At 39.5% G+C, this 15,708-nt stretch overlaps 1 protein-coding gene and 1 pseudogene across 4 annotated transcripts in view; both read right to left on the reverse strand.

The window, feature by feature from the left end:
• Positions 1 to 2,195: 2,195 nt before the first annotated feature.
• LOC110059236 (uncharacterized) overlaps positions 2,196 to 15,708 on the reverse strand; it is a 41,291-nt gene continuing 27,778 nt past the window's right edge. For all 4 annotated transcript variants that reach the window (XM_089293584.1, XM_089293585.1, XM_089293583.1 and 1 more), the window contains 5 exons: positions 15,040 to 15,087; positions 14,292 to 14,369; positions 13,749 to 13,816; positions 8,045 to 8,155; positions 2,196 to 7,582 (listed from right to left, as the gene is read on the reverse strand). In XM_089293584.1, the coding sequence (XP_089149710.1) occupies positions 4,868 to 7,582; positions 8,045 to 8,155; positions 13,749 to 13,816; positions 14,292 to 14,369; positions 15,040 to 15,087 (3,020 nt within the window). In that variant the 3' untranslated portion in view covers positions 2,196 to 4,867. The remainder of the gene's footprint in view (positions 7,583 to 8,044; positions 8,156 to 13,748; positions 13,817 to 14,291; positions 14,370 to 15,039; positions 15,088 to 15,708) is intronic.
• Positions 8,874 to 10,840, reverse strand: LOC149109870 (uncharacterized; annotated as a pseudogene).

Here is a 15,708-nt window from a genome sequence, read left to right on the forward strand (position 1 = left end):
GCTCGTTTTTGAGTTATATATGCTTAAAGCTAAATTTAAGGGTGTTTTAACAAGCTGCACTGTTGCTATGGTAACCCTCCATATAAAAAGGATGACTGCAACTTGTTTACCAAGCAATCGTGCATTTGTGTGATACCATTATTGTGTAGCATCAGTTGTTAAACAGAGGTAGTATTCATCCTTCAACGTATAGCTGTTAGAAAAGTGCTGGAAACTGTTTCCAGCCTCCTAAGGCGACTTTGTAGACTGATTTAAAAGCTGCAATCTGATTGGTTGAGCTGTCGTATCCTATCAGCCACTAGAGTGTAATGACTGGAGAACTTTGGAGAAACGAGAAACCGTCCCCATTCTAATACAACCCCAAGCCATAGCACACTCATGGATGATAGTCTGCGATAGCTCAGCCAATCAGTTGTACAGTGAACGAAGAGAATTCTAATAATTAACAATTAGGTTCTTTGCACTTTATTTCTATGAGGCCAAAGTTGATTCGGCCTGCCGTCTTACCTCATAAAAATCCCAAGCACATTATCTGGTTAATTAATGGTGTCTGAAAAGACTTCAGGGTCATGGCGTCAAGTGTTTAGTGACGTTGCTTTCTGGTCACCGAGAAAGAGAAGCGTTTATATACTTACGACCATGCAATTGTGGGAGAGGTCATGGGTACCAGTCACCGTTAAATCCATGGGAGGGGATGGCCGGGAAGCCACTGGTAGTTGACCAGTTTTCTCTGTAAAGTGCACCGACAATAACCGTTCACTTTCAATATTGAAGAGTTGACTTTTTGTATGATTAGCGAGTGCTCGCGTGCGGGAGGATAACGTGGATCGATGAAATGAATTGTTGCTATCTTTGAGTAAAGTCATCAATGAGTGTTAAAAGTTAATAGTCTGCGCTTGGTGGTAACATATATGAACAATAGCCTCTATTTGGCTCGAAAATATGCAAGGATATTTGTCCGTGGACATTATCCTCTTCCGAGAAGCGAACAGATAATGTCCAAGGACAAATATCCGAGAGTATTTGTCCGTCAAATGGAGGCTATTGTGTGTTTATTATCCTTCAAATATTTTTCGCAACACGCACACTTTTGAAAATTAAAGAGTATATATTCTCGGATATTCCCCAGTTTCAGCTGGGAAATATTCGGTCACGCGACGTGTTTAAACCGTTCCCCGCGCGCGAGCGAAAATATTTGATGGATTATAAGCTCGGATATTTGTCCGCAGACATTATCTGTTCTGCAAAGTGCAGAGCTTCAAGGAACGGATAATGTCCAAGGACAAATATCTGAGCATATTCTGGAAGTTAAGTGGACGCTCTTTTGTCTGTTATCCTTCAACTATTTCTCGCAACACGCGTTATATTGAAATTTGAGGAATATCACTCGGATATTCCCCAGTTTTAGCCGGGGCATATTCAGTCACGTGACGCGTTTACACCAATCGCGTGTGACCGAAATATTTGATGGATTATAAACAAAGATGTTGTGTCCCACGATCTTAGGAAAACAAGTAAAGCAGGAATCCCTGAATGTCAATAATTTGAGATCTTTGCACTTTCAAACGGCAAATTAATTACTACACACCAGCTAAACAGCGTCGTAAACAAGAATGCAATCTGGGTCCATTAAATAGGCCACTTTCGGCATATTAAAATTCAGCTTGATAGCGAGGCCTAGAGGACACAAACAAAAGAAATGAATAAACATGCCATTAAATTCCTTTTGTTTGTGTCCTCTAAGCCTCACTGCCAAGCTGAATTTAAATATATCGAAAACAGTCTATCAACGATATCTCATTTAGGGTGAAGTCATGGGCCCCAGTCTCCGAGAAATCCATGGGTGGGGATGATCGGGACTTTTCTGGTAGTTTACCAGTTTTCTCTGTAAAGTGCACCGACAATGGTTTGTTTTCACTATTTAAAACTCATCTTTTCGGTCGTTAACACTGCGCTCATATTGCGCAAGCGCGCGCAAGGATAACGAGGAAATCGATCGGAACTCGATTAAATTGATTGCTACTGTCTTTCGAGAACTGGACAACGGTGACGTCAACAATAGAAACTGCCAAAGGTCTCCACAGGCTTCGAATTACTGTGTAAAGTCATCAATGAGTGTTATAAAGGGAAATACTACTCTGCCCCAAGATTTCCCCCCCCCCACCCCCCCCTTCCAAAAAAAAGTCAAGCGGGAATTCCTGAATGTCATTTATTTGCCTCAGCACTTTCAAACGGCAGATTATTTCATGTTAGCCAAGTAGCGTCACAAGGAAGTATGCAACGGACACTCAAGACTCACTTCATTGCCTTTCTCTGATTATCATATTATTGTTACAATCTTTGAAATAGAACTAGAACTAGAACTAACACTTATTGCATGTAAACAAAACGCTGAAGTTCATAACACGTAACATAATACGTAACAGAACACATTGTAAACTCAAAAAGAAGCAGTTTGATCTATCTTAGCGACTCGTTCATTTCTAATAAACCAAAAAAACAATGTAAGCATTTTCCTATCACTTAAATTCCGAAAACGTTCGCTACTCTTCTCTAACAAAATACCTATTAACACATTACAGACAGGAACTACTTTGCCTCGTAATTTTCAGAAATTACTAAACATAGGCACGCAAGGCGTGCAAGAGTTATTTTTTTGTGTGAAGTGTTGGAGATAGAAGCATTCATGGTACAGTAATGATTTGGTTAATTTGACAAGTTTTTTTGGTTGCGATGTTACATCGGTCATGGTAAGATAGCTAAATAGTACGCCATAAAATGTTTGACTGAAAAAACTACAGTAATCTGACACGTCTCCAGATTAATGTAGATACCATCTTATTTTCTAACAGGCAATTTGATTCGTTCTTTGATACAACCCGCACTGTGATTGGTATGACACGCGCACATGCATAACTCCCTCATGATCACTCACCGATCACATAACCCTTCCAACCCCCAAGAGGAATTTTTGCTCAAAAATACTCAAGTTAATTTAGAGACTTTTTCGCATTTTACACGAGTCGTAAGTTTACCTTTTTACACAACACAACACAACACAACCTCACCGAAAATAGAAAGAAAGAGAAAAAAACCTCTGACACGTTGAAAGTCTGATTTAATTAAATTGCACTTTAACTTGGTGCCACGCAGTCTTCAAAGAACATTTGAACAGTTTTCACACTTTTTACCTTTAAAAATATCGGGCTGAAATGAATGTCATCAAATAAAACTATTAAACTGCTACTGCAGAGACGTAAAAACAGTCCAGAAACGAAAGCTTCTTTTTTGTTTAATATCCTGGAAACAATAGCCGATAACTTGTCAGCTCTAATTGAATTTACTCTCATATAAAAAACAAAAGTGTTAAGTTACCATTTGTTACTAAAGATAGCAAACATCTCGTGGGAAAGCGTGGTGACGATTCGTCCGCTCTAATTGAATTTACTCCCTTGTGATAAACAAGAGTGTCAAATTACACTTTGTAACTAAAAAAACAAAAATATCTCGTTATATTCGCATGCAACAAGAACAAAACAATCGTTACCCGCACTTACTATTGTAAACATTAGAACTGTTTCAAATCTAAAGTCTCGTCCCCTCTACAACATGTCCTAAGAACTAGACGCGACGATTCGTGACCTCTAATTGAATTTACTCCTTGTGAAAAATAAAAGTATCAAGTTACCTTTGTAACTAAAAATAAAAATATCTCGTTGCATTTGCATACTACTAACTCACGAACTGTTACAAACCTCAAGGCTCATCTCGTTCATTTAACTAAAATCCTCAGCCTAACCCACAGAAAATGTCGAAGTAAACCCAATATATGAATACTTCCTCCTCTTTTATAGAAGAATAAATATGGCCGTTCTGAACTGTATCGGGATCAAATCTTCCCACTTACCATTTATCTTTACAGCAAGAAATTTGATTGGCTGTTTATAGTAGATCCAATCTGATTGGTGTGACATACATACATGTCTCACTCACTCACTCATTCACTCACTCACCCATTGACCCGTCCATAACATACCCGACGCGCCGACTAAGAGGTATTTTTTTTACAAAAAAATAACTCAAAAATGTCGTTATTTCTGGTATGGTTAGACAGTGCCTGGACTTACTATTCATTTTTGATTACTTCAAAGTTACTCAACACTGCCCTATTAAATCATATGCCAAGGTGTACCAAACAAACGTTTAAATTGAATTGTAATTCTTTTCTAAAATTGTGTTTGCGAAAAGCTTTTACGGATACACATCGACACGATTTTGATGCTCTATAGTCAGCAGAAAAAGCATTTTCCTACAAACTCACTGTTGGCCAGTAAACTATTTACACTAAAAAACCTAATAGTATTTAGCATTCTAATAATAATAACAAATCGAAAGAGTTGCCCTCTTCCGTATTGATAGATGAACTCAACAACCAAACGGATAAGACAAAACAACACTGTTAGCAACCATCAAGGATAACGCACGTTTGATCACTTCATCGATTTTCTCTGAAGCTCTGAAGTTAGTACGTTCTTTTATAGTGTAAAAGGAAAGAAACAATTAGTCCATTTAGCTATGATGTTCCGCACCACAATGAATGTAAAAGTATCACCACCATAGCGACCACAAACGTAAAGCGTAAGTAAAGTAGCCTTTTCCAACACAAGTTTGCACTTTTCAAACACGTGCTATGTATCGTGTAAATTCATTCAGTGATCTCAGATTTTCAAGAAACGCCAAAGTTTTGTTATTTATCCGACACAAAGAAATCTGACCCGAGTCGAACCTTCCATATTACTTAGTTTCCAATTTTATTATCTCAACATTTAATAAAAACCTAAGTACCTTTAGCTGTATTAAAGTTCATCTAATTACCTTTAGCCAAGTCCAAGGTACCATCATCACCGATGAGTACAAATGGAGCCCAGTACATGACATCGCTAAATTTCTCAGACTCTCTCAGACACTTCATGGCTCGGTTCAGGGATTCACTGGCACTTCTTCCTTCTGCTAGGTGAAGGTAAAAACTCTTCATGAATTCCAGAGTGGCTTGGTCGTCAATTGCCCACAAAGACACAAGAACACAACGAGCACCGGCACCCAAGAAGGCTCGTGCAATGCCAACCACGCCCTCAGCCTTAATCTCACCACGACCACTATGGCAACAACTTAGCACAACCAGCCTTGCTCGCATTTGAACTCCCATCACATCACTCATTGTTAGCAAGAAGTCTTCCTTACCAGGCTTCGGGGATGCTCGAGTAGGGTTTGGTGCCAAAGCAATTTCTCCTGTTTCCATTCTACCATGTGCTGCAATGTGCACCAAAGCAACTGAGGAAAGTCTTCCCAACACTTGAGCTTTTGTTGCCTCTTTTCCAGTGAGGGGAGCAGTGTTAAGTATTTTCCCAATCATCTCTACTTCTATCTTTGCAAATGGTAGCTTTTCTAACGTTAACCCCGGATAACCGACTTCCTCTAAGCAGGGATCACCCACGAGCAGCGCCCCAGACTTTTTGTGGTAATCTGGTGAACAATCCTTGATCAACTTCAAACTATTCAATGACGGAATGACCCGGATTTTGAAATACTCGCTCAAGTACTTTGAATTAGAATCCATGAATGCAGCATAAGGAGCCAAGCACAATGGACCTTCGGGAACAAATATCAGTTCATTGCCATTAATCAAGTCTTTGATGGGGCTAAAGATGACGTCATACAATGTTCTCAAACCATTGGAATCAAAGTGCGTGCGTTGGGATATGGTTTGATCCCTCTTCTTTGACAGGTCGCTGTCGATTTTCCTATCCAACGATCGATCCTCGCATTCCACACCACGTCCGACACCAATTTCCTCACGAGTAGTGTTAATTAAGGACTCCAACACACTGGTCGCAACAATCCTCGAATTATTATCGCTGATTTCTTTTCTTCTTAACTGAACATCTCCATTTTGAATAATCCAGAAAATTAGTTCTCTTTCATGAACTGCCATAAAGACTGTACTCGATGAAAGGCAACTTAATGTGTCGCAAGTAATTTTTTCCTCTGTATATGGTGTTTTTGTTTCGTACTTTGAATACATAAGGTCTCTCAGAGCTTGTGCACGTCCTTCTTCAACAGCAAACAAAGCCTCAAATACGTCACCTTGTTTCAACATTAGGCGCCATAATCTAGTATAAGGCGTTTCATTATCATCCCGGTAGCTAATTGTCCACTCATCTTTACCTTGCAGATGCTGCCTAACATCATTGAACAATCGCACGCTAGAACGATAGCAATCAAGAGCCTCATTTATAGAACCTCGAGATTCAAAGCAAATACCAAGATTGCAATACGAGGCACCTTCTCCAGCCCTGTCTCCCACTTCTTTGGCAATTTTTAGATCCAGTTTATGATACTCGATGGCTTTTTTGAAATCTCCCAGACTGTGATAGGCGTTACCAAGATTAGCATACGACGTTCCTTCTCCAGCCCTGTCTCCCACTTCTTTGGCAATTTTTAGATCCAGTTCATGATACTCGATGGCTTTTTTGAAATCTCCCAGACTCTGATAAGCGTTACCAAGATTAGCATAAGACTTTCCCTCTCCAGCCCTGTCTCCCACTTCTTTGGCAATTTTTAGATCTAGTTCATGGTACTTGATGGCTTTTGTGAAATCTTCCAGACTGTCATAGGCGTTGCCAAGATTAGCATACGACTTTCCCTCTCCAGCCCTGTTCCCTACTTCTTTGGAAATTTGTAGATCCAGTTCATGGTACTTAATGGCTTTTTTGAAATCTCCCAGACTGTCATAAGCGTTGCCAAGATTAGCATACGACTCTCCTTCTCCAGCCCTGTCTCCCACTTCTTTGGCAATTTTTAGATCTAGTTCATGGTACTCGATGGCTTTTTTGAAATCTCCCAGACTGTCATAAGCGTTGCCAAGATTAGCATACGCCTTTCCTTCTCCAGCCTTATCTCCCATTTCTTTAGCAATTTTTAGATGACGTTCTTGGTACTCGATGGCTTTTTTGAAATCTCCGAGACTGTCATAAGCGTTTCCAAGATTACCATACGATGCTCCTTCTCCAGCCCTGTCTCCCACTTCTTTGGCAATTTTTAGCCCACGTTCATGGTACTTGATGGCTTTTTTGAAATCTCCCAGACTGTCATAAGCGTTGCCGAGATTACCATACGACGCGCCTTTTCCAGCCCTGTCTCCAACTTCTTTGGCAATTTTTAAATGACATTTATGGTACTCTATAGCTTTTTTGAAATCTCCCAGACTGTCATAAGCGTTGCCAAGATTACCATACGACGCACCTTCTCTAGCCCTGTCTCCAACTTCCTTGGCAATATTTAGATCTAGTTCATGGTACTCGATAGCTCTTTTGAAATCTCCCAGATTTCGATAAGCGACGCCAAGATTGCCATACGACTTTCCTTCTCCAGCCCTGTCCCTCACTTCTTTCGCAATTTTTAGATGACGTTCATAATACTCGATGGCTTTTTTGAAATCTCCTAGAATGTAATAGGTGTTGCCCAGATTACCATACAACGTTCCTTCTTTAGCCCTGTCTCTTACTTTTGAGTCCAATAGATGCTAGAATCACAGAAATATAATTATACTGATATTAATTCAAGGGTGCTACCAATCAATAGACTCTTCTTTTTCTTAAGGGTGGCACGATGCAAGGCTATTCACTACCTATTCACAGAATAGCGTAGCGAGTAGCGTAATTAAGAACAGAGGGGCATTCGTGAAAAGCAAATAGATTTATAGTAAAACTGGATGGAAACACGAAGAAAGTGATTCTATTTCTTTAGGAAAATAATGGGAGAAAAAGCAAGGAAAATCAATCGTGTCATTTCAGGTATCAAAATACAAATGTTCTTTGCGTCATCATTACGTCAACAGCTCGTGCAAGCTCTGTGTTTCTAGTGAGTTGTAGAAGTACAACTTCTAGCGCATGCTTTATTACAGGAGGTTGTTTGAACATTACATATCAATTATTTGATCTTCCCTTTCAAAGCCGAGAATATGTCTTTCTCCAGCATTTCTTACCTGACCCTTCAGGGAGTGAGTCTTCGGGTTGCCCTTTGCTTCTTGTAATTTATTTTGACCAACAACACACCTGGCCCGTAAATCTAGCAATATCTTGTTAGTCTTGTCAATCTGCTTAACGTTAAGGCACGTGACATCACTTTGTAATGAGAACCTCATTAAAAAATATTGTAGTAAGGCCTTTGAATTTCGTTCAATGCCTTATCTTTATTGTTTGCGAAAGACTGACCTATATACTGCTATGAAATGTATTGAAAATAAGCAACGAGGTAGGGAAGAAATTAATGTAAACTAGCAAACCTAACAGGTGCAGAAAGCTATACAACCTCGCGAATACGTGACGATTCCAGCGATTATGGAGATCAAAGGCTATTATTGTTTGTAAGCAATTTGTATACGAATTTGGCACGTAACAGTATAAAGGGAGTTGACCTCTCATGTCAGCCAGTGTGTAAAAATAAATAACAGAAAAGTCATCTATTTCACCGCAGGAAACTCAGTAGTAAACTCGTCTAAGTTGAGCCGAAGGTGGGAAACATTAACAACATCATTGGAATAAAAACGTTCTCTGGTTAAAAATATATTAAAAACATAAGCTTTCGGCTATCAGTCTATAGCCTTTAACGAATGAAAAATGTGGCGCGCAAGCGAAAATATATACGGATAGGGTGCGAAAAAATTGAGAATAAAAACAAGCGTGAAAAAAGGCAAGAAGATAAAAATGTAAATGAGGCCTGATTACAATAAAATAGAATATTGCCTAGGCAACGGTTTTGAGTTGTTATCCGCGTCAACGGTTTTTGCTGTATGCCAAGATTCCAGTGTTTTTCGAACGCGGTAATTGCCTTTGTCAATGACACAAGCATTGTCGAAATCAATGGAGTGATTGTTTTGCCACGCATGGTTGGCAACATTAGAGCCATTTGAATAGTTCTTCAAGTTTCGTTGATGTTCCTTTTTTCGGGTTTGGAAGCATCTTCCGGTTTCTCCTATGTAATTCCAAGGGCAGTCTTTACATGGAATTTTGTAAACAACATTACATTGAAAATCTGAGGGTTGTCTGAACTTTGGTGACGGGAATTCTTGTTGAAGGGTTTTAAGTGGTTTGTTGACAACTCGGGTATCATTTTTGCGGTTTAATCTTGTGAAGGGCTCGGTTAGGCCGCTGATGTAAGGGAGACATGCAAAACCCTGGTACGTATTAGATGGATCAGCCCATTTGAAGAACATAGAAACCAGTTCTTCTGGTGGAGGAACTGTAAATGGGGGTGGCTTCTTACTGAGGATGTTAGAAATAACAGCCGGTGGGTAACCATTAGCTTCTAACGCGGCCCTAACATGATTGGTTTCACGTGTTTTTCCTTCAAAGCTGCTAGGAAGGTTGGATGCCCGGAACAGGAGGGTCGAGGCCGTGCTGATTTTGTGTTCTTTTGCATGATGGGGAGAGAAGTCCAAATAACGGTCAGTATGGGTTGGCTTCCGAAATATATCAATAAAGGCAACTCCATTTCTTCTGGAAACCAAGGTGTCTAAGAAGGCCGTTGTTTTCAAGTTCGATTGTGAAAGAAATTTTGAGATCACAGGCGTTAAGAGTATCGTGAAAGGAAGAAACGGCGTCCTTCTTGATAATCACAAAGCTGTCGTCAACATATCGTTTCCAAACCCTTGGTGGGACTGGTGAGGTACTGATAGCTAAATCCTCGATCACTTCCATACAGAGGTTAGCAACAATGGGGCTAACTGGACTGCCCATTGCACAGCCGTGGATCTGTTTGTATATGCAGTTATTATAGACAAAATAATTGTTTGAAAGAGTGAAATCCAGTAGAGAAATGATGTCATCTGTGCTGAGAATTGTTCTGGATCGTAATATGTTGTCATTGTTTAATTTGCTCCGAATGTATTTACAGGCTTTGTTGACTGGAATAGCTGTGAAAAGCGACACAACGTCAAATGAGACCATAACTTCATCATCAGAGATTTCCATATTAGCCACTTCTTTGGCGAACTGTGAGGAATTGAGAACAGAATATCCATTGTGATTCCGTATCGGCGATAGGATTTCCGAAAGGAACTTGGATGTATTGTAAAGGGCGGAGCCAATGGAAGAAACAATCGGCCGAAGAGGGAAGCCCGGTTTGTGGTGTTTAATAGAACCACGGATGGCGGGAGGGGAACCGTCTGTAGAACGGAGTTTGCGATAAGTCAATTCATCAATCTTATTTTGTCTTTTAAGATCGAGGAGTCTGTTGTTCAATTCTTTTTCAATTTTAGAGAATGGTGACTTGTCGACTGGATGGTAGGTGTCACGGTCAACAAGTAGGGCTTCCATTTTTGTGTCATAGTCTGTTTTCAATCATGTTAGGGCCGCGTTAGAAGCTAATGGTTACCCACCGGCTGTTATTTCTAACATCCTCAATAAGAAGCCACCCCCATCTACAGTTCCTCCACCAGAAGAACTGGTTTCTATGTTCTTCAAATGGGCTGATCCATCTAATACGTACCAGGGTTTTGCATGTCTCCCTTACATCAGCGGCCTAACCGAGCCCCTCACAAGATTACTCCACAAAAATGATACCCGAGTTGTCAACAAACCACTTAAAACCCTTCAACAAGAATTCCCGTCACCAAAGTTCAGACAACCCTCAGATTTTCAATGTAATGTTGTTTACAAAATTCCATGTAAAGACTGCCCTTGGAATTACATAGGAGAAACCGGAAGATGCTTCCAAACCCGAAAAAAGGAACATCAACGAAACTTGAAGAACTATTCAAATGGCTCTAATGTTACCAACCATGCGTGGCAAAACAATCACTCCATTGATTTCGACAATGCTTGTGTCATTGACAAAGGCAATTACCGCGTTCGAAAAACACTGGAATCTTGGCATACAGCAAAAACCGTTGACGCGGATAACAACTCAAAACCGTTGCCTAGGCAATATTCTATTTTATTGTAATCAGGCCTCATTTACATTTTTATCTTCTTGCCTTTTTTCACGCTTGTTTTTATTCTCAATTTTTTCGCACCCTATCCGTATATATTTTCGCTTGCGCGCCACATTTTTCATTCGTTAAAGGCTATAGACTGATAGCCGAAAGCTTATGTTTTTAATATATTTTTAACCAGAGAACGTTTTTATTCCAATTAACAACATCAGTGGCTTTGTTGACTTAAGGAAAGGGCGGGGTGGGGAGGTCCCAACCCGATATGACTCCAGGCGTAAACGATTTTTTTTTTTTTAAGTGCGCGGATAAATAATATACGAGAGAGTACCGTTACGCTTTTTGTTATAATTATACACTTGAGTCTCTTGGTTGTTTTGTGATTTTTTGTGCCAAGTAACTGAGGATATACAATTGGATTTCAAACTCCAACTTACTTCCTATCAAAAGGCCTTTTAAGCCAACTTGTGATATTTGCTCATAAAGTAATTAATTAATTTACTAATTATATAGCTGCGTCAAAATCCAATTTGCCAACAGATCCATTTTTATTAATTTTTGCAAACTGTCCAAATTTAAAATAAATTGGATAGTTTTGGCTCAAACGTTTAGTTTCGCTTTGAACAAACTGTCCAATTTGAGAAAAATCTGGATACTTTCCATCAACCAATCAAATGTCAAGATAAATAAAAGAACCGAGTATTGGCCAATCAGGTTTAGCTATTATCACTGCCAGAAAACGCCAGCGTAGCTCGCTAAGTTTTATTATGTTTTGATAATGGCGGAATTTCCCGACCTTTTTTCTCCACCTTTTTGACGTTTCAAACTTTCAAATGGAGTCTTCAGCTGGGTTCCAGTGTTCTCCTTTTCAGGCGGTAACCGGTAAAATTTACCGCCTGTAGCACCACTCACTACCGCTTAAAATCCCTTAGAATTCTTGAAAATTCAACAGGTAAAGGAAAAAAAAAGCATAGTTGTTTCACCGACGTAATCGGTATTTTATCCTTGTAAAAGAATAAATAAACAGATTAAAAAATAAACTGCGCAGGCTATGGTTTGTAAGTACTATCTGTGGCTTTCGAACTTCGAGGCAAGATCCGTGAATTTTTGGCGGGCTTTCTGTCACAATTCCATCAGGACAGATGTCATTTCTTCGCACGTGCATCGGTAGTTGTTTACGCTCAGTTTCACGATGAACCGACAACGAGCTTTGTTCTCAATTCTCTCCGTCATAATGGCAAGAAGTCACGAATGGAAACAGTTACAGTTCCATGAGCTTCCCACCTAACAATCGGCTTTAGAAAACTGGTGTTGTTAAATCGACCAACATTGACGTGTGTTGATCGAAAACGTTATCTTCGTCACGAAATGCTCCACATTCAGGTCAAAAGTGTTTAAAATCTATTTTCAGACGACATTTTGAGAGAATCCTTGACAATGAAACCCTTCCAGAACGTGAATGAAAACGATTTCGTTTGGTTTTGAGAGACGACCGCTGATTTTGTAGTGACACTTCATGTAAGCACAGCGAGGATACCCCGAATGTGGCTTTGGCCTATTTTTCTGTGACTTTAGGGCAAGAGAATTCAGACAAAGAATAAAACACTTAAAAATGAAAATGCTGTTTGATTTCATTTGACATCTAAAGCTAAAGGTGCAAAATTAGTAAATCGTAATGCATATTAGATGGAGGTCTTTTCAAAGAAAATGTTTTTATTAGGAAACGACAACATCGGCGATGAAGTGGCTTTGCAACTTGAGAAAGAAACACCTGTCTTGGAAAGCACATCACCTACATTGATTTGAATTCCATGTAATGTACAGGGCAGACCTAATAAACAAGGCTGCGATCCGCCCATGATTGCTTTACCGGCTTAAAATGCTCTTTTACCTGTTGTACTGAAAATAAGGGAGAACCCTGCGGTTTCCAGAGATAGATGCTACTGATTTACTCGAGATGAAGGAGAATAATCAGAACAAGAACGCTCAAAGAAGCACAAAAACCTGGGTATTTTCAAATTTACTGTGCTTTTGAGGGTCAAATATTTTCCTTGTTCATCTGTTTTTGGATGCTATATACTTAATAGGTAATAGGACTACTTGCTTGTCCAATTTGAAAATAACTGGATGAGAAAAATTCCTCAGACTGCTAAACTGGACTCGGCCTAAGGCCTCGTCCTCCGTACACAAATAATCAGTAAGCTTATGTAGGTTAAACAGTTGAGCTGTTTGGATTTTTCTACTGATAAAAGTATAAAGCTCTAACAAAAAGCTGACTGTGTCATGTACACAAAATTATATTTAAGCCAGTGATAGAGCACTCTTTGCATGGGTTTACCGGCGCAATAAACCACGAGAGATGTGGGGATAATACGAAAAAAGCTTGTAAAACAAAATATGATTTTTTTTTAACCCAAGTAACTGCTACAACTCTCCCTAGGTACACTATCAATCGTTAACAATGAAGTTTTAGTCGTACGATCCTTTCTATAAGTCGGATAAAGCGGCACATATCTCCTCGAAAGTATTTCGTTCAAGTTACCCCTAGGTGTTACCACTCATTCCTCCACGACTGTACAAAGGACAAGGGGTAGGATAGAAGCCCTCCTTACGTTTTGGGGATTAAAATACATTTCTGAAAGGAATGTTCGTTTGTAAGTAGCGCAAGGGAATACCTAGAATTCCTAGAGGTAACATGAAAGCTCCTTTTTAATTACAGTTGGCAAAGAACATAAAAGCATGATGTTCTAAAAGATACTACCAATCCCTTCTCACACCACGGTATGGCGTCTTCATAACACTGTAGCTGCTCACAAGCACTTGCTCCTTCAAAAATACCAAAATATTACCTGCATTACAAAGGTGAAAACAACTCAAGCCTGGTTTATTCTTGTATTTAACCATTAACAACCCAGCTACACAAATGTGCGTAGAGAAATAATGCCTAACAGAGAGCCTTCGACCTACATTTTGGTGAAGGCTGGGCACTGAATTGTGGAATCCAGTAGAAAAACATGGCTTACTCTGCTTCAATCGAAACTGGGTTGATTTCAGCGACGTTTCCTGAATAATCCCTTGTTTAAATTGCTGATTTATGTGGGACGGGTTACTGGAAAAATGTACGAAGTATCTTTGGACATTGCTGGGAACGGTGACACTGTGCTGTGAAAATTGAACTGATCGAACAATTACGATCCTCGGCTGTCCGATGGATGACATCCGTGCACTTTGAGTCGTCAGAGTTCGATACGATGGCTTTGAACTTTAGCATGTTATAAGTCAATCGAGTCAAGGATTTTACCTATTTCTATGGCTTTCATCAAAGTTCGTTCCAACTTGACGGCAGCTGTTGCATCATTCAGGGCCTCGTGGAAATTCCCTGATTAAAATAATTGAAACAATTATTTTATGTACAGATTGAGAAGCAGTACCTCAAAAGTAAAAACGATAAAAGTTCTCGAGGTTCAAGAGATATCCAAAGAGCTTGTTTTATTTCAACGGTCTGACCTCTTTCAATCTAGGGGCAATCAATGGATCTGATCTTTGAAAGAGGTCTGACATTGTAAAGAAAAGATACTTTTCTATTTTCCGGCTTTTTTCCTATTTTTGCAGGTCAATATTTGACATAAAGAATTTCGTTTACGCATACAAGTTTAATTTTACCCAAAGAAGGAAAACCAAAGCGAAAAATAGCAAAGCGGAAAACATCGGAAAATTTACTGGTGAACATTAAAGACAAACGGACCTTTTCCGCATTTCAACACTGAAACAATGGCACCGAGTCGAGGTCAGGGTGGACAAAAATACAGCAAATGTATGAAAATGTCCCCCCCAACCTCGCTCTGGTGCTATTGTTCGTACGCACTGAGTGTTTATTTAGCTTTCATTCGTATGGGCTGATACTTGCACCCGGAAAGTAACTTTCCCAAAGTTACTTTCTCAATGTCATCTGTTTGAATGATATCTTCTAGGAAAAGCTGAACAGAAAGAAAACAACAATTTCTTTTGATTGGTAGATAAATTTAAAAATTACCAGATTAAGATCTTACCGAGACGGTAATACGCTGTTGCCCTGTTGCTGTACACTTTTGCTATCGCTGAAAAAGGAAAACTAATTTGATTAGCAACTTATTTATACAGTGCCGGCAATGAATAATTTGTTCCCTTACTCTTAAATTACTTAAGACATCGTCTATTTTCTTGCAAAGTAACACAGCTATACGCAGCTAACACCATGTTTTAAAATATTTTAAAGTTAGCGTCAAAACCAGCCGCACCGCCTAACGCTGAAAAACACGTCTGAGTCAAATGGCATTTACAACTTTTTCAGCTCTTATCCGAGAAAAGTTCTTTTAGTTTTCACTTCGAAGTGCATTAGTTATCATTTTAAGCTGAATATCATTCTAAAATTATTTTATCAAAAGGCCCCCCAGGCTACCGCAGTCTTGTTACGCTATTGAGTACTGGAAGATAAAAGTGACGTAAGCGAACTGTTGTTCAGAGCTCGGAGACTGCATGTACATTTAACCAGGCGGTTTTAAATGATCTCCTTTTTTCGCTGATCTGATGTGGTCAGCTTTTTGGTCAAATTAAAGTACAGTTACTCCTATTCGTACCTCATTAGTACGCTTCGGCTTCGGCAAGTTTCCCCCGGCGAACCAACCGCTGACTGCGGGGGCCAGGATCGTAAGCCATAGCTTAAAATGCCATCAAAACTA

This window comes from Orbicella faveolata, unplaced genomic scaffold (genome assembly GCF_042242905.1).
Source record: "Orbicella faveolata isolate gen_17 unplaced genomic scaffold, um_ofav_v1 contig_25, whole genome shotgun sequence".
NCBI classification, from domain to species: Eukaryota; Metazoa; Cnidaria; class Anthozoa; order Scleractinia; family Merulinidae; genus Orbicella; species Orbicella faveolata.